Source organism: Suncus etruscus, chromosome 18 (genome assembly GCF_024139225.1).
Source record: "Suncus etruscus isolate mSunEtr1 chromosome 18, mSunEtr1.pri.cur, whole genome shotgun sequence".
Lineage (NCBI taxonomy): Eukaryota > Metazoa > Chordata > Mammalia > Eulipotyphla > Soricidae > Suncus > Suncus etruscus.
The window spans coordinates 28,198,844-28,216,933 of record NC_064865.1 but is presented as its reverse complement, the minus strand read 5'-3'; the positions used below and the strand labels follow the sequence as shown (position 1 = coordinate 28,216,933).

At 49.1% G+C, this 18,090-nt stretch overlaps 1 protein-coding gene across 1 annotated transcript in view; it reads left to right on the top strand.

The window, feature by feature from the left end:
- MDGA1 (MAM domain containing glycosylphosphatidylinositol anchor 1) overlaps nt 1–5,810 on the top strand; it is a 56,126-nt gene extending 50,316 nt beyond the window's left edge. The window contains exons 13-17 of the mRNA XM_049765327.1: nt 942–1,094; nt 1,491–1,625; nt 3,537–3,667; nt 4,346–4,454; nt 5,454–5,810. Coding sequence (XP_049621284.1) covers nt 942–1,094; nt 1,491–1,625; nt 3,537–3,667; nt 4,346–4,454; nt 5,454–5,545 — 620 coding nt within the window. The 3' untranslated portion in view covers nt 5,546–5,810. The remainder of the gene's footprint in view (nt 1–941; nt 1,095–1,490; nt 1,626–3,536; nt 3,668–4,345; nt 4,455–5,453) is intronic.
- Nucleotides 5,811–18,090: the final 12,280 nt, after the last annotated feature.

Below are 18,090 nucleotides of genomic sequence, written 5' to 3'. Positions count from 1 at the left end.
TAGGAGATACTCAGAGAGGAAGCCCTTAGAAGCCATTGGTTGGTAGGAGGAGCAGAAAGCAGCAGGGATGGGCTTGAAAGTCTTTGTATCTAAGATTTATTCTGAGGAGGTGTGGCAATGGGAAGAGACAGTTTTTTTTTAAAATAATATCTTTAGTTAAGCATGATTACAAACATGTTTGTTGTTGGGTTTCAGTCAAAAAGAACACCCCTGGGAAGGGACAGTTCTAAATACAGGCCTTCATCCTCATTCATGTAGCCTCTCTTGACAATCCTTGGATCCCTGGGGGTGGGATCCTTCATCTGAGATCCATTGGCAACTCCTGACAAAAGAAATTTTGTAGATAGAATTCAGAGGGCTCAAGAACCTGAACTTACTTTTCATGAGCACCTGGCAGCACTTGAATTTCTTCAGTGATGAATGCAGGCAACCAGCACAGTAGCATAATCGGTATCCTCATCTTTGCCATTGGTAGAAGTGCCATGTTTTCGCATTAAAGTCAGCACAGTTAACTTCAAATATCATTTACAAATCATTTTCCAAAACTATAGTAGTTATCAGAACTGACACTAGATCGTATGATTTGTTTAACGAGTTAAGACAGAAGTTTACTTATTAGAGCACACATTGGTTTTTTTCCAAATATTTTGACAACTGTGTTTCAATAGAATTGATTTCCTTTGCCATTCCGTGTATTTTATTGTATGTGTCTGAAGTCATTATTCTGATACGGCATCTTTAACTTCACTAGATGTCAGAATATGTGACTTAAAAACATTTTGTTTGAGGAATAAATGTTTCAGGAACCCTGTTGCTTGGTTTTTCGAGGTCTGTAAACCAGGGCTGACTATTTAGCTGCTCCAGGGGCTCCTAGGAGAGTAAAACTGGACCTGAGGGCTTAGGAGGTTAATCTTCTGTCCCCCCCCCCCATCCTAATGCAGACAACACCTGTCACTTTGAGGATGAGAAGATCTGTGGCTACACTCAGGACCTAACAGACAACTTTGACTGGACAAGACAGAACGCCCTCACTCAGAACCCTAAGCGCTCCCCCAACACAGGTCCTCCCACTGATATCAGTGGCACCCCTGAGGGTGAGAACATGCCTGCTTCTATGACAGATTCAGTAGTGTCTAGTCTTAGGGATCACCAGTCTGAGGGAACACAATCCTGTCCTCAAGGAGCCCCAGTCTGAAGGGACATGATCCTGTCCTAGTGAGCCCCGGTCTGAAGGGGACACAATCAGTCATTAGGAAACCCCAGGTTGAGGGGACACAGCCATGTTGTGAGGGGCTCTCAGAAAAAGGAGACTCTTCCAGCTCTGATTGAATGTGGGCTCAGACTTCCATTGATGGAACAGAGAAGACAGGGTGGACTGGGAGGAGATGCCTGGGTGGGTCAGCTGAGGTGAAGGCAGACGAGGAATCAGGTGGGCAGAGGTTGTGAGGTGGGCACAGGGGGGCAGTTGGTGCATCTCCTCTCCCCTGCAGGCTATTATATGTTCATTGAGACATCAAGGCCCAGGGAGTTGGGGGACCGTGCTCGGCTTGTGAGTCCCATGTACAATGCCAGCGCCAAGTTCTACTGCGTCTCCTTCTTTTACCACATGTATGGGAAACACATTGGTGAGTTGCGGTGTATCTAGTGGGGAGGGCATGCATCCCAGTGTGTTCTGGGACTGGGGGGAAAATGGTCCTCTGAAACCAGGCATGGGCCACATAAGTCCTGTATTTCTAACTTAATGGAAACAGATTTATAGGATGAGATTGGGCAGAATGTCAGCAAGTGTAGATGCTGAGTCAACCTGTTTGGAGAACATGCTAAGGAGCAGGTTTTGGACAGCTTGTGTACTTCCAGGCTCTAGTAGGTAGTTGACACAGATGAGGCACTGGCAAAGGAGATGAGGAAGAGCAAAGTGATCTGCTTGTCTGGAAATGGTGTCAGGCTCAAGCGGCTGTGGAGAAGCCCTAACCAGGGGAGATGTTGGAATTTATTAGGTTCTCTGGGGAAGGGGCAGAAATTTTTATTTGGTTTGATCAGTGATGAGGGAGGATGCCTCTGCATAGGGCACATGAGAATAATGCTGGACCCCAGAGGGATAAGAATAGGAGAAAGACAAGAATGTGACTTTGGGGCTTACAGGGATAATAAAATATATTAGAGGTGGGCCTTGTTTGAGACCATGGGGCACTACCTGGCCTTTGGGACACTGTTAAGGCCCTTTTAAGCTCACTTTCTGAATAAGGGACCCCATCTGGATGTCTGGTTGTTCTGGTCCCTCCTCCCCACTTGCTCCAACTGTTTTGGGGCCCCAGGTGTTCCCAGACCTGTGTCTCCCCACCTCTCATTGGCTGAAGCCAGCTCCTTCCATCTGTGGTAAGCAGTTTTGTGTGGCATGCAAGCCTAATAGCCCTTATTTCAGAGCCAGGAGATTTAGGGCACTGAAAATACTAGAGAAGACTTGGCTCTTAGCTTCACTGTAGCTTCCTCCCTCTCTCCTTGTCACCTTAACACCTCTAGAATTCCAGAACCCTGTGGTGATGGGCCCATGTGCTCAGTATCCCTAGGCTAGTACCTCAAAACATTTGCCACCTGCTGTCTCCCCTTTCCCTCTGTTTTTTCAGGGACTGAGAGTTGCACTATCTTGGTTATGGTCTGCAGAAGATGGCACACTATGTGTGGCACTGGGGATCCCAATCTATGTACTGCTTGCAGTCAGCATATGGGTTGGTATGGGACATTGAACTCAGGGCCTCATCCAGCAAGGCAGTTGCTCTACTGCTGAGCTAGTTTTCTGTGGGTCTCTGCTATTTTTCACCATCGTCCCATAGCACAGAATCTTTTTTTTTTTTTACCTAATACTCTTTTATCTGCTGCCCAGTTTTGATCTAAGCATCACTAATAAAATTATTAATTTAAAGGGCTAACCTTTTTCATGTACAAGAATAAAATACCAGGGCTAGAGAGACAGTAGAGCAGGTAAGGTGCCTGCTTTATATGCTGCTGACCTGAGTTTGGTCCCTGCCATCTCTTATGATCCTTAGAGCCCATCAGGAGTGATTCTTGAGCTCCGTTAGGAGTATTTAAGCCTTAACCACTGCTGAGTGGCCATAATAATAATAATAATTATTATTATTATTATAATAAACAATAATAAGCCCCCAAACCTTCAAACTCTATTCCTATATACCCAGAAAGCATCCTACATATCATGTGCTACCTAGTTGCTCTGAAAATCCTGCTCTGTGCTCAGAACAAACAGAATCCACATCCCTAATAACCCCTTGTCTAGAGCAGAAAGTGGAAGCCTATTTAGTGAGAGCTGGGCACCAGCTGATATGGAAGGAAAAAAGGAACTGCAGAAATTCTCCTGATGATTGAAGGTCCTGCCACTATCCTCTCTTCCCTGAGATTAGAAGATATTGAAGTCGCCAGGCATGGATAGAAGGTCTTCTAATCAAGGAGGCAGCAAAGGTGAAAGGAAGGAAGGGCCCTTGTCCAGTCCTCGCTGATTCTCCTTCTCATACTCTCCACAGGCTCCCTTAACCTCCTGGTGCGGTCCCGGAACAAAGGGGCCTTGGACACACATGCCTGGTCCCTCAGTGGCAATAAGGGTAATGTGTGGCAGCAGGCACACGTGCCCATAAACCCCAGCGGGCCCTTCCAGGTGAGTCACCCAGGTCCCCAAGGTGTCGCAGTCCCTGGTGTCTCTGGGGTTAGGAAGTCCTGGTGTTAGTTTTCGGAAGTAAGGAACACCCGGCATAGAGTGTGTGTGTGGGGTTGTCCTCCAGGTAAATAGGGGGTGGTCAAGGGAGGAGGTCCACTGGGATGTCCTTAAACCCTGCTCCTGTTCTTTGACCTCACTCTAAATATTTAGGGAATACTTCCCAAGCAGTGCTCTGGAGGTCTGAGTACCCTCCTAGAGGTTCTTTTATTATTATTTTGTTTTGGTGCCACACCTGTGATCAGGCCCTACTCCTAATTCTTTACTCAGGTATAACTCCTGGTAGGGCTCAGAGGGCCACTTGGGGAGCCAGAGATTGAGTCAGGTTGGCTTTGTACAACCTGGATGTACAAAACTGTGTACAAAAACTGTGAGAAATTATTGACCATTTGGGCCAGTGGTTCAGTGCTGAATGCAAGGAAGCAGTGCTTCTGAGCTCTCTGAATGTGGGAGATTATAGGACACACATAGGTGAGGGGATGGAGGGGCATTTTAGAGTCCTCTAGAACTGTACCTACAGAGTTTGGGGAATCATGTGATGCCAAGAATTGAACTTGAATTAGTTTCAAGCATAGCTAACACCTTATTCCTTGTACTATCTCTCTGTGCCTCCACCTCCAGATTATTTTTGAGGGAGTTCGAGGTTCGGGCTATCTGGGGGATATTGCCATAGATGATGTCACACTGAAGAAGGGCGAATGTCCCCGGAAGCAGATGGACCCTAATAAAGGTGCAAGATGGGCAAGGGTGGGGCAGTCCCTCTGTGAAGACCTTGCAGATCTCACCTCTGGGGAGGTGTTGGGAAGAGGAGTGATATGTAGAGGGGTTTCTGGGTTGTCTGAAATAGTGAAGACACTGTATTCTCCCAGAGCCATCTTCTGTGGTCTTATGGACTGTTATGACACAAGGCTGGGTTGTGGCTGAGACTCTGGCCCATGTGGGGTGAGGCTGGATGAGAATATCGGCCCATCACTTTTGACTCCCAAATGCATGTCTTAACACATTTTTGGTGTTCTCATAAAGGTTCAGTTTCATGTCATTCTCCAAATAGTCCTTGGGAACAATCTTTTTTTTTTTTTTTTTTTTTTTTTGGTTTTTGGGTCACACCCAGCAGTACTCAGGGGTTACTCCTGGCTGTCTGCTCAGAAATAGCTCCTGGCAGGCAAGGGGGACCATATGGGACACCGGGATTCGAACCAACCACCTTAGGTCCTGGATCGGCTGCTTGCAAGGCAAACACCGCTGTGCTATCTCTCCGGGCCCAAAATTTACCACACTCTTTTAAAGTATGCAATGGTTTTTTGGGCCACACCCGGTGGCGCTCAGGGGTTACTCCTGGCTATGGGCTCAGAAGTCGCTCCTGGTTTGGGGGACCACATGGGACGCCGGGGGATCGAACCGTGGTCCGTCCAAGGCTAGAGCAGGCAAGGCAGGCACCTTACCTCTAGCGCCACCGCCCAGCCCCTGGAACAATCTTAACTATTTAGGTCTATTTATGAGCAAACTCAGGCCCCATGAGTTTCTAGGTCTTACTGAGCAGCTAAGGCCTGATTTGGCCCAGATCAGCTGAGTCAACCCCTTCCCACTCTCTTGACATGAGTTTGTGCCTTGAGGATATCATCTACCCTTGGAGGGAAGTGCCACATGAAAGTAATGAGCCCCCACCCTGTCTTCCTGCCTGCCCCTCTGACCATGCCTCACTAATATGCCCCTCTCTCTCCTGCTGCAGTGGTGGTGATGCCGGGCAGTGGAGTCCCCCGCCAGCCTCGACCGCAGCTCTGGGGCCCTGTGACTATCCTCTTTGTGGTGCTGCAGAGATGATGAGAGCAGCTTGGCCCCACCCAGCCCCGGCACACCAAAGTGTCTGCATTGAACCAAAGACTGAGCCCTGCCAGCCAGCCAGCCGGGGTGTCCAGGGGCAGAGCTGGCCTGCCTGGGAGGCACCAGAGAGGACGAGCAGAGGACAAGGCCCGAGGCCTGAAGCCGAGGTCCAGGGGACGGTTGCTCGCCACACGCACACGTGCACACACTCACACACCCACGCTCACACACACAGAGATCTATTAAAGCACAAGTTTCTATCTGACCTGCCAGCACCTTCTTTTACTGCGGAGATGGGACTTCACCACCCCCAGGGACCTCTGTGCCTCTCGGGCCTTGTCCTGGCTGTACCTGGGTGTGTCTCTGACTTGTCCCTGTCCCCTCACTCAAGGCTGAGTTCTCGCTCAGTGGCTTTGCAGAAAGGAACCAGAAGGGGAGTTGACTTGTGGGCATTTCCCCCTGATCAGACTCTGGGACTCTCTGGGATGGAGGGCCAGGGTCAGAGGAGCCAGGTGGAACTTGAGCTCTGTGGGTGTCCCTGTGCAGGGTACGAGGGGGGGGGGTTGAAGCACCCGCTGCATGCAGCTCTGTTCCCAGAGCGAGGGCTGGAAAGTGGAGACACCAGGACCCCTATATCCTCTCCCTGTTCCTGGGCCATCATGTTCCCCTCTCTCTGCCCCCCCCCCACTCTTTAGTGGGATCCAGACAGGACCGTGGACCTGGACAGGCTGAATACAAAGACCTTCCACCACACTCTACCCCCACTTCATGCCACCTCACAAGCTATTTTGTTTGAGGGCACAGCCCCACCCCAGTGATCTGGTGTCATCTCCGCCCTGGTTGTATATAGAGGGGCCAGGAGCCCTTTTTTTCGGGGGAGCTACATTTGCATTTTCATACACCCAGAATAGACTCTGAACCAGGGTGTGGGGTCTCTTTCTTTATGCTTGGCATGAAGAGATGCTTTGGCTAGAAGACTGTGCATAAGGTTCGTCCTGGCCTCTTGCCCTATACAGCACCGCCAGGTCAGTGAAGGAAGAGGTACAGAGCCAGGATCGTGGCAGGCGAGGGCAGCTGCTGGTCACCGTATTCCCTCAGGAATTGTGGGAGGCCTTCCTGAATGAGGCTCTGGGGCATAGACTCCCCCCCTCCCCCCGTCAACATTACCCAAAGCCCCTAGAGCCCATAGGAGAGAAGAGGCCTGTACCAGAAAACGTTGTCCTTCACGTGCTCAGGGCTGCATGTGTGGGGTGACATGCTGTTTGGTGGGGTCCATGTTGCTCTGTGATTGTGTCTCAGCAGAGTGTGCAGTGGAGCTGTCTGACTGGACCACGATCATCTGTGAGCAGGTCCTACTTTATTGAGACATAGTGTGGGTGTTAGGCTGTTCCGAGTCCTGGGCCATGGTCCCAGGCTGCCTACCTGAGTTTCTTCCTTTCACCCCCTATAATGACAGTGCTCAAGATGGCCCTATAGAAAGGTGAGGCCCATTGATGGGAGGAATCACAGTGCTTCTGCAATATTCTCTGGGCAAGCTGTAAAACAAGAAAGCCCAGGAGACAGGCAGGGGACCACAGCCAACATGGCCCAGCTCCACTCTGCCAGGCCAGTGTTATCAGCAGCAACAGCTGGTGGGAGGCTGGGTCAGGGCTGACACCTGCCAATATGGCTGCAGGCAGGGCTGAACCAAGTGCTGAACCACATAAGGCAGCAGTGTACTTCTTCCTGCCCTGATGACTAGTCTCTGACTGTCCATCTGCAGGTTGGTGGCCCCAGCTGGACTGTGAGCTTTACGTCTCCCTTTTAGCCTCCCCCACTGTGTTTGCTTCCCAGGTCAGCTGAGAGCATCATCACTGGACAGGATGCAGAAATGTGAAAGCCTCTGGGGGAAGTGTCCTGGGTGAGGGTGTGCTAGCCATATAGATAGAGATGGTGCCCGCTGTCTGCAACCCTTGGTCAGCCTTAGGACACATCTGTTCCCGCTTGGCTGCTGCAGCCATGAATGCCCTGCCCCTTTTTCCTCCATGTCAAAAACCCATAAAGAGTAAGTTGGGTGGCAGCTGAACTGATCTGCACTCTGGGTGGGGGGCAGAGTTCTGCACCTGGAGAGTATGGGGTGGCCACATGGCCCAAGCAAGGAGAGCTGCGAGCCCACAGGCTGCCAAGAGAGGGGCACCCTGACCAGAGGGTGGTTAGACCAGGCTCACAGTGTTTGTATGCCCATCTTTTTCTGTGTGAGTGGAGTGCGTCTGTGTGTGTCCATGTGAATGTGTGTATGTATGAATGTGTGTATGAATTTGTTTGAGTATAAGAGTGTGTTGTGCATATGATGTGTGTCTGTGATCGTGTATTCGTGTGTTGTTTAGGTGTGTTTGGTTGAGTGTTCTTGTGTCGTGTTGTCACTTGTCAGTGTATGAAACAGTGCCCAAGATCACCCATGCTAGTCTGAGTTTGTGTTCAGCAGGGAGCTGTGCGTGTGTGGCCCTGAGATCGGCTGTTAGTCCACAGCAGTGTTGTGGTGGGTGTGTCTGTGTGCCGGTGAGGGTGAGCCCAGCCAGGGATCCAGTGTGTGTCTTAAGGGTAGAGTTGGTCAGGATGGATGAAACCTTAAAGTGGAGAATATGGAGTATTCCTTGGGTAATGGAATTCTTTAACCTCTGTCTCCACCTGTGGGAACATAGTGGGGTCTGGTAAAGGAGACTTTGGGAACAGGTGTGGTACAGGTGGAGAGGGGGAGTCTCAGCTTGGCTGTCCTGTCCTTAGAGCCTTGGGTGTCATATAGACACCTGCAGATCAGGCCTCCCCCCAAGCCTGCCTCCTCTCTAGCTTGGATCCCCTTTGTCATTTCTTTGTTCCTTAGCCTTTCTGCCTGTGCCCCTGCCTCTGGCTTTCCTGGCTGGGAGTTCAGGCTCCTCCAGGTGCAATGAGAAAAGTGACCCCAAGGCCAAGAGTAGTCTGGGGTGGAGGAGGCTTGGAGCTTTTACTAACAGTCTGGCCCTGGTCTGTACTCTGGGGGCATCTGCCAGGCAGCAGCCAGGTACTTGGTCTAGCTGTTGAGGGGCAGATGGTACCAGTGTTCCTGGACCCCTGTGCTGGGGAGACGCTGTTTCCTTCTCCCAGTGCTGACCTCCACCAGGGCGAGTCCCAGTGTTCTGAGGGCTTGGGGCACTGTGGCACCCCCACCTATGCCCACACTGGCCTTCCCCTAGGCCCCAAGTATGGGGGTCTCTGATGTCGCCCTCTCACTTCCCAGGAACCTGGGGACTGGAAATGGAGCTAGTAAGTCCTGTGTTGCCTTCCCAAAGGGTAGTGGGTCCTGGGAGAACTGGGATAACCTTGCTTTTCCTCTCCCAGACAACTAGGGGCACGGTGTCCAGGAGTCTATTTCCAGGAAAGTTGGGTGGGTGGACCTGCAGAAGGCTGGCATTCCTCTAGGGCCACTGCCAAGGGGGCAGTGATGCGGGGGAGAGCACTCTTTGCAGGAGCTGAGAGAGACCTCAGATTTCATTTAATCCAGTGCCCCATTATAGGTGTGAAAGGTCCTAATCGAAGACATTTACCTCCTGACCCCCCTCCCCCCCCATGTTGCCTGCGTTCACTTCCTCCCTCTGGCCCTTTCCTTGTCATCATCCCACAATCACCATCTCTGCCCAGGTCTGCTGCCCGGCAGCCCCGCGGTCTCCACACCTCCCTCCTGCCTGGCCAGGACCGAGACCTTTCCTCACCCAGCAGAAGGGCAGGGAGGGAGGCCGACCCTCAGCCGGCAGCCACCACCAAGGTAAAAAGCACAACAGGAGACCCTCACTCACGGGGGAGGGGACTGGGGCTGTATCAGTCACACAGCCCCATCCTCACCCCTTTGCCTTGCTCTCTGTCTCCACCCAGCCTCTGTCTCCCCTCTGTCCCTATTCACCCCCAACCTCTCAATGTAACCTCTAGTTGCAGACACAATTGTTTCAATCAATAAAGCTGCAGTGTTCTAGCTCCATGGGTCTGGATGTCTGTGTCTGTGGGGGGTGTGTGCAGGAGGTGGGTGACAGGCTGAAGGTGTTGATGTAACGGCAGTTGGACTTGGACACCCTCCTTGGAGACCCCCACTGGATTTGGACACACCCCCTTGTCATGCCGGGTATAAAAGGAAAAACTTGGACAGTTGCAGGGGAGCCCAGAAGTGACCAGAGCAGTGCCTGTCGGTTCTTGGGAGGCCGAAGATAAAGCAATGGCGAGATGCTGCCAACTTTGTATCTATTCCTTTCTTTCTTTCTTGAATCCGGGCCTCCCCGGACACCTCTGGCCAATGGCCAATGAATCTCTCTCTCTCTCTCTCTCTCTCTCTCTCTCTCTCTCTGTCTCTCTGGCCAATGGCCAATGAATCTCTCTCACTCACTCTCTCTCTCTCTCTCTCTCGTTCTCTCTCTCCCTCCCTCTCTCACTCAGAAACCCCCGGGGGCAGCAGTGGCAGGCCTCAGACTTCAGGAGAAGTCTACTTAGTTTCTCTTTCTCTCTTCTCTCAGTCCTGAGCAGGCGGGCACTACAGGAGGGGTCCTCTCAGCTCCCTTGAGAATGTTTCTTCTCTTTGGCTCCTGCCACCATGGGATCCAGCCCCCATTAGTTCCTTCCACAATTGCCAATGGGGCAGCCTCTCATTGGTGGGGAGCAAGATACTCATCAGCCTGGCACCAGGAAATATATTATTCTGAATCAGTTCAAGCACATGGGTATCCTGGTACAACTGGGAGTGACAGAAGGTGAGTTGGGTTTCAGGGAAGAATTCTCTCTCTAGAAGAAGCATTTAAGACTGAGGAAAAGAGTTACTTGAAGGGGCTGGGAGATGTTCAGTGGCTACAGTGCCAGCCTTGCTTACATGAAGCTGTGAGATTAGTACCCAGTGAGTCCATGCCATGTGCAGATGATTGAGAGCCCCAAAGGACATTGCAGCCATGCATAAGATGGCATCTGCAATGCAGGAGCATTGTAGCACTTGTGAGTACCACGAAGAAAAAAATGTACAAATCTCATGACCAGGAGAACAGGGGATCATGTGAGCCACCATGAGATGCAGCAGAACAAAATGTGTGAGTCCTGGTCACTGCCGCACAGCAAAGGGAATGGGAAGGGAATCTGTTGGAGTTGGCCTTCTGGAGCGGAAGGAATAGAACACGGGTGGTGAACAAGTTCGACACAAAGAGCCAAAATTTTAAACTGAGAGTCAGAGAGTCACACCACGCAGAGTGACCTGCCAAAACAGACAAACACTCACACAAAAGCATATAATTTTAACAATAATATATTAAACACTTACTGCATTTTGCCATTTTGAGTGGGGGTCAAAATCCTGCAGTGATGGTGAGGGTGTGCTGCGTTCTCCACACTAAGAACTAATGGCAAGATGTGACCCAACATGTGACACACAGGTCCCCTGCTTGCTGGCCCGTGCAGTTATTTCCAAGGGATGGTTGATGAGACTACGTGCTTGGAGATCTCTCCTCAGAGGTCCCTCCTCAGAAACATCAGAACAAAATCTAAACTTGGCAAAGAGCCACAGTATACAAAATCATGATAAGAGGCAAAGAGCCACATTCATTTTGGCCGGGAGCCGCATGCTGCTCGAGAGCCGCGTGTTCGCCACCCCTGGAATAAAATATGCAAAGGTCTTAGCAAGCTCAAGAATGGGCGGAAGGACCAAGAAGAAGGAATAAGGTCCAGAACAACTTCAGGAGGAATCACTTCAGGGCCCTTCTTTACACCCATCCTCATGCCTCGTGCTACCCTTACAGAGACTCACCCCACTTTTTATCTGTAGCACCCCTTGTTCACAGTCAAGTTTGACATGTTACCAGCCTTCCTAGACCTCTAAAGTCCCGGAATTTTAGAAAATGTTACTTTAGCAAGCCACTTCTACTATTTCCTTAGATAGGCTTATGCGGTGTTGTGGACAAATAAAAACAATTCACTCTTATGTGATTGTTCTCAAAGTGACCTTCAAGATCTTGTGCATACACAAAAAAAAGAAAGTAAAGGGAGAAAGAAGAAAAAGAAAGGAAAAAGAAGGAAGGAAGGAAGGAAGAAGGAAGGAAGGAAGGAAGGAAGGAAGGAAGGAAGAAAAAGAAAGGAAAGAGAGAAGGAAGAAAGGAAGAAAGAAAGAAAGAAAGAAAGAAAGAAAGAAAGAAAGAAAGGAAAGAAAGAAGAAGAAAGAAAGAAGAAAGGAAAGAAAGAAAGAAAGAAGAAAGAAAGAAAGAAGAAAGAAAAAGAAAGAGAAGAAAGAAAGAAAGAAAGAAAGAAAGAAGAAAGAAAGAAAAAGAAAAGAAAAGAAAGAAGAGAAAGAAGGAAGGAGGGAGGAAGAAAAAGAAAGGAAAAGGAAAAGAAAGAAAGAAAGAAAGAAAGAAAAGAAAGAAAGAAAGAAAGAAAGAAAGAAAGAAGAAAGAAAGAAGAAAGAAAGAAAGAAAGAAAGAAAGAAAGAAAGAAGAAAAAGAAAGAAAGAAAGAAAAAGAAAGAAAGAAAAACAAAAGAAAAAAAGAAGAAGAAGCACAGAAGGAAGGAAGCACAGAAGGAAGGAAGGAAGCATAGAAGGAAGGAAGGAAGAAAGAAAGAAAGAAAAGAAAGAAGAAAGAAAGAAAAAAGAAAGAAAGAAAGAAAGAAAGAAAGAAAGAAAGAAGAAAGAAGAAGAAAGGAAGAAAGAAAGAAGAAAGAAAGAAAGAGTAAAAGAAACAAAGAAAGAAAGAAAGAACGAAAGAAAAAGAAAGGAGAAAGAGTAAGAAAGAAAGAAAGAAAGAAAGAAAGAAAAAGAAAGAAAGAGAGAGAGAGAAAGGAAGGGAGGGAGGGAAAAGGAGAAAGAAAGAAAGAAAGAAAGACAGACAGAAAGAAAGAAAGAAAGAAAGAAAGGAAGGAAGAAAGAAAGGAAGAAAAAGAAAAGGAAGGAAGAAGAAAAAAGAGGGGGAGAAAGAAAGAGGGAAGGAGGAAGGGAAGAGGACCTGAAGGCCCTCTAGATTTTAGGGGTGATCTCCACAGCAATGCTATCACCTTCACCCACCATCTAGACACTACACCCCTGTTGCAGTGCTCCTTCACATTAGCCAGACCCTCGCCTCTTTGCCCCTTTGGGATCATTCTTTATTTCCTCAACTCCTCTCAGGTGCTGGGAGAAGAAAGGGCTTGGCTCTGCAGTTCTTCACTTTTCACAAAAATTGTCCTTTTTGCATGTCCTTTGTGGGAAAGCTACTCTAACACCTTTCAGAAAGAGGTTAAGTATAAATAAATCCAAGACAAATGTTGAACTACTTCTCCTTGGAGTCACCCCAAGCCCAGGTGGAGGCATCCCTCCATACTGCTTCTTGAACCTTATGCTCCCCAATCCATCTTTCCTGGGCACACAGTCCTGTCAGCCCTCAGCATGCCTCCCTGCTCGGGGGTCAACTTGGCAGGTCTCGCAAATGCACCTCCGACCATGGAATCCATCACTCTGTCTCCTTAGCAGTTTGGGGCTTTAAAAATGTTTTCAGCATCTCATATCTCTCTCTGTCTCTCTGTTTCTCTTTTTGTCTGTCTCTGTGTCTCTTGGCCCTAGAAGGCCAGCCTCAACTCTGCTGCAGGGCCTCAGGACATTGCAAAGCCATAATCAGGCTGCACAAGTAGATTCCCACCCCTGTCCCCCAAACCACAGACTCATCTACTGGAAGGTGGTGATAAGTGTTGGGAAGCACAAGAGCCAGAGAGTCTGAACTGAGAGTAGGGGTCCCCCCATTAGATCCATCTGGGCCAGTGTCTGTACCACACTATGGCAGGAGAAAGGTGGGTTAAAAATAATTGGTATTGCTTTGTCTTTTTTGTTTGACTTGGGGGCCACACCAAGAGGACTTCAAGGTTTTTTCCTTGCTCTGAGCTCAGAAATCACTCTTGGCAGGCTTGGGGGACCATATGGGATGCTGGGAATTAAACCCAGGTCTGTCCTGGGTAGGCCATGTGCCAGGCAAACACCCTACTGCTCGGGGTCACATGGGATGCCAGAGATCAAACCTAGGTGGGCCATGTGCAAGGCAAATGCACTTCCCGATGTGCTATCATTCTGGCCCAGGTGAGGGCCCTTTTTTATTTGTTTGTTTTTATGCTATACTCAGCAGCACTCAGGGGTTTCTCCTGGCTCAAATTACTTTTGGCAAACTCAAACCTGGGTTGGCCCCTGCAAAGCAAATGCCCTACCTCTGTGCTGTTGCTCCAGTCCTAGTGTGGGCACTTTAAAAAATAGTGTCTAGAATATTCACTGGGCCATGAATAGTGGTTTTCTCGATGAAGTTTCAGATGCTTCAGTGCTATCTTAGGATTTTCTCTATTGTCTAAATGCTTTTACATGAACAGGCGGTATTTTTAATAAATGAGAGGTGGAGGAGGCTGTCTCTTCTGGAGAGAAGAAAGGCAAGGCCAGAAGTCATCAAGGACTCTCCATTAGAAATAAAGGTCACGTTCTTTTCTTAACATTATTTTTGTAATGATACATCATAGAGATGGGGAAAGGGCTTTGAACTTAGGCCTTGAAATCTTTTCCTGCTGATTTATTCAAATAAAAAGAGACAACTGTTAAGACAGGAGCATTGGGTTGTGGGGACCAAGACTGAGGGGGGAGTGTCTGTCAAGGCAATTCAGAGTAAGAGAAAAATCCCAAGAACACTGTCAGCAGCAACAGACACAAACACCAGCATAATAGCCCCTGTGTTACGATGTGTGAGTGGCTGTTTGTGGCATGAGTGGCAAGTCCTCAGAGATAGTGGATTACTGACATCTTTTGGGGGCCCTTTAAGTGTAACTGACATTTTTGGGGGGTCCTCACTTCAGTGAGAGTGAAGAGTTCCAGGCTGGGTGGGTCCCTTTGCAAACTCCTCCCCACAGTCAGTGGAGAGTCCCCATTGAACTCAGGTATTACCCCCAAACCCCAGTGAGAAGCCTCCAGAATTCTGCTGATTTTTGCCTTTAGACTAGGTCACTGAAAGCCCTGTCTCCAGCAGGAAGAGAGAGAGAAAGAGGCAGACAACGACAGAGATTGTCTGTGAAATCACCCCAAGAGCATTGTATCTTCAGTATCAGATGAACAGGTCTGAAGCAGGGTAGCTGTGAAGAATTAATAAACCACACCAGTCAAGAGAGAATCATGGAGTCAGTTTGCTTCCTGCCTCATGGTTCCACTCCATGTGGCAAGCCAAAACTGAAACCTTCCTTTATTCTACAGATACAAATTCAACCGGGAGGGGAAAGGTTGAGTGAAAGACAAAAGTACCTATCAAGGTGGACTTTTACAAGTCAAAAGCCTTGGTGAAAAGAAAGAGAAAGTTGGGGGAAGGCCTTTATTTTAGGTAAAGGCAGTCAACTGCCCTGAGAATAGAATGGTTCCAAGAGAACAGAGCAGGAACCCTGGAACCCAGATATTTCTTGAGACCTTAGATGGGTCTTAGTTTCCCAGAAATTAGGGGAATGGTGGATAAGAGGTTTGAATTAGAAGATTCTTCTAGCTGACTAAAAACAGGATTGTGTCCCCTCAGATTGGGGCTCCCTGAGGACAGGGCTATGTCACCTCAGACTGGAGCCTCTGAGGATGAGACTGTTCGCCTCTCCCTCAGACTGGGGCTCCCTGAAGACAGTTCTCCCTCCTCCTGGTATTTTCTCAGGCTCAGAGCAGTATCTCTGAAATCTGAGGCCAATGCAGGGCAAGACTCATACCCCGTCAGCCCCCTGTGATGTGAACTGGAGGGGGGCCGCAGATGGTATCCAGTGATGCCAGAGGGTGGTTAAGCACCCTTGGAATGAAGTTTAGTCTCATTACAGCTTGTTTGAGAGAAGAGCCAATTAGGGAGGCAATTTTCCTTGAGCAGTCTGAGGAACAGAGTAAAATGATAGCCAATCAGACAAGAAGCCAGTAGGCACCCGAGACTCGTTGGCTTGATGGAGGCCCATGCTCAACCCTTTTCTCCCCAGGAGACTCAGTCACTCCTCAGAGTGTGAAGGGGCCTTCAGCCCCACCTGACGCCTCAGAAATCCACGTCTTTATGTCCTGCTCCTTCCACATGCAGCAATCCACAACCGGACTCTCCCCGAGGATGGCTATGCCCAGCTCAGAAGAGAATCAAGCTCCCTTTTTGACACTGGGAAATTCTTCTTAATCACTAATTGCCCTCATTGGGCTTGTGGTTCTGTTCATTAGCTCCTTTGTGAGGGAAAACAAGACGCACCCAGAGGAAAGCCTCTGAGGTCTCTGCCTCTTCCACCCCATCCAGGAAGTCTTATGCCTTTTGTTGGAGCAGATGGAGGAAAGGGGTTCCTGGGAAACTGCTTGAGCCAGGATTGGATGAACCGCACATGTAGAAACCAGGCCTCGATGAGTAGACTAAGACAGGAAGAAAGAACAGAGAGGAAAAAAATAAAAGGAGATTATGGTAAGAGTTTAGATTATCACAATGAAAGGAAGTAGAGACAAGCCAAAGCGAGGGATGGTAGGAATCCAGGATACAAAGGGCACGTCTCTCTTCCCTCTGGCCTCTACATGTCACCAGAATCTCACCCCCTGCCCTCCAACAGAAGGGTTCTGTGCTCTCCCCTCTCCTTGCTCCAGATGGAAGAATCACAGGTGAGAATTCAGATTAGCCTGGGTTGAGTGTCTGTTCATGCCTCCACTGGACCTTTATGGCCCAGGGGTGTGGAAGCATAAAGATGACCTCTCCCAGGCTCAGAGAGCTGGCAGAATCAGTGAAGGGAAAGATACCAATTGTAAGAGGACAGTGGAGGCTGTGAATATTTGATCATGCTTTTCTGTTTCAGGGGCACTGCTCTGTGAGCTTGGCCATTCTGTCAAAGAGTATGTCCAACTCTATTTCTGGAAATCAGCGTGAGATATGATTCTATTATTAGCATCCATGATTTACAGAAGAGAAAGACACAGCTCACAAAAGTCACCTCACAGCTGATAGGTGAGAGAAATTAGGATTTGAATCCAAAACTTTCGGTAGCACAAAGGTGGGAGAAAGACATTCCATATAAGAGCTACAGCTTGGCCCCATGAGTGAGAACTTTGAACACCGATCAGTGGCACAGTGTCCAAGACAGAGCTCACACAGAGCTGAAGGAAGCCAGGTCCAGGGAGCAGACTAGAATAGTTCTCTGGAATCAGGGTGGGCTTCCTGGAGAATGTAACATCTGTAATCTGTAATCTGTTGTGTGGGTTGCTCCAGAGTTCTTTGGCATTCCAAAGAATTGGAATTTGGGTTGGTGTCTTGTCAGGAAATCATGAATGGGCTCAGGCTCCAGTGGGGACCGAGGTCAGAAAAATGAGCTAAGAGAAGGACTGGACATCACCCTGCTGGCACTGGAACACAGACTTTTAAAGTAGAATTGGGGACCAGGGGAAATATCATTTCTGAAAGGTGGGTTTCAAATACTCAGTGAACATCCTTCCCCCCCTGCAAAACACACACACACACACACACACACACACACACACACACACACACACACACATGCACGTACATGTTTGCAGCTTGTGACAAGGGGTGAGGAAACCATGAATGAGGCCTGACTGTGCTCATGCCTTCTGGGGGGGGGGTGTCATCCTTAGAATTAGAGCTACCCTGAGGAGTACTGACTGAGTGGGAGCACAGTAGAGGCTCAGTCTAGCTGAATGGCTGCCAGCCTTGGCCATTGCATGGAGGCCAGAAGCCAAAGGGTGCCCCTCACTCCATGGATTCTCATTCTCCACTATCTGCCCCACCATCTTCCCTGAATCCTTGAAAGGTTCTTAAATCCCTGTTCAAGAGCAGAGAATGCTTGATGCTGCACTCCTGCTCCTAGCAGCGAACCACTTCCTCATCTCCATTTTACAAAAGAGGAAACTGAGTCTTGAAGAGTGACAGGGACTTGCCTGAGGTCTCACAGCCTGAGTGAGAGTGAGGGCCACAGGTCAGGTTGGGTTGATTTTCCAATCCCTCAGGTCTCTGGAACTTGGGGGCAGGCAGGAGGGGCCCGAGGGTGGGGTTGGCCTCCTCCTTCAGAGGAAGGTGGGGAAAGAGTAGAAGGAGGAGACCTGCGGAGTTAATGGCCCAGGCCCACACCGCCCTGAGGCCACTTCCTGGGGAGTCTGAGGGAGGCGGCACTGGCAGCTGGAGCCGCCTGCTAATTAGGACTTGGTCTTTCTGACTCACTACTCCGAGATGTCATTTTCGAGACTTGGGGTTGGGAATGGGTGTGGAGAAAGCACACACAGAGTTGTTTTTAATTACATTTGGTTTGCTAATTTCTGATAGAAAATAAATATTTACCGGGAGCCATATTTCTTCATTTCACGGCGGCTGACTCCTGAGTTTATCGGCAGCCCTAAGAGGCACCTCCTGCTCACCTCCCAGCCCCCCCCCCCCCGCCTCCCCCTAAGTTCCACCCCACTCTGGAGTCACAGAAGGGGAGGGCGTAGAAAGGGGAGAGATGGGAGGATCTGAAGGGGACAGGTCTGGTTCCTGGCTCAGGTTAACACAGTAGTGGCTGGATCTGTGATCTCACTCCGGCCACCAAGAACA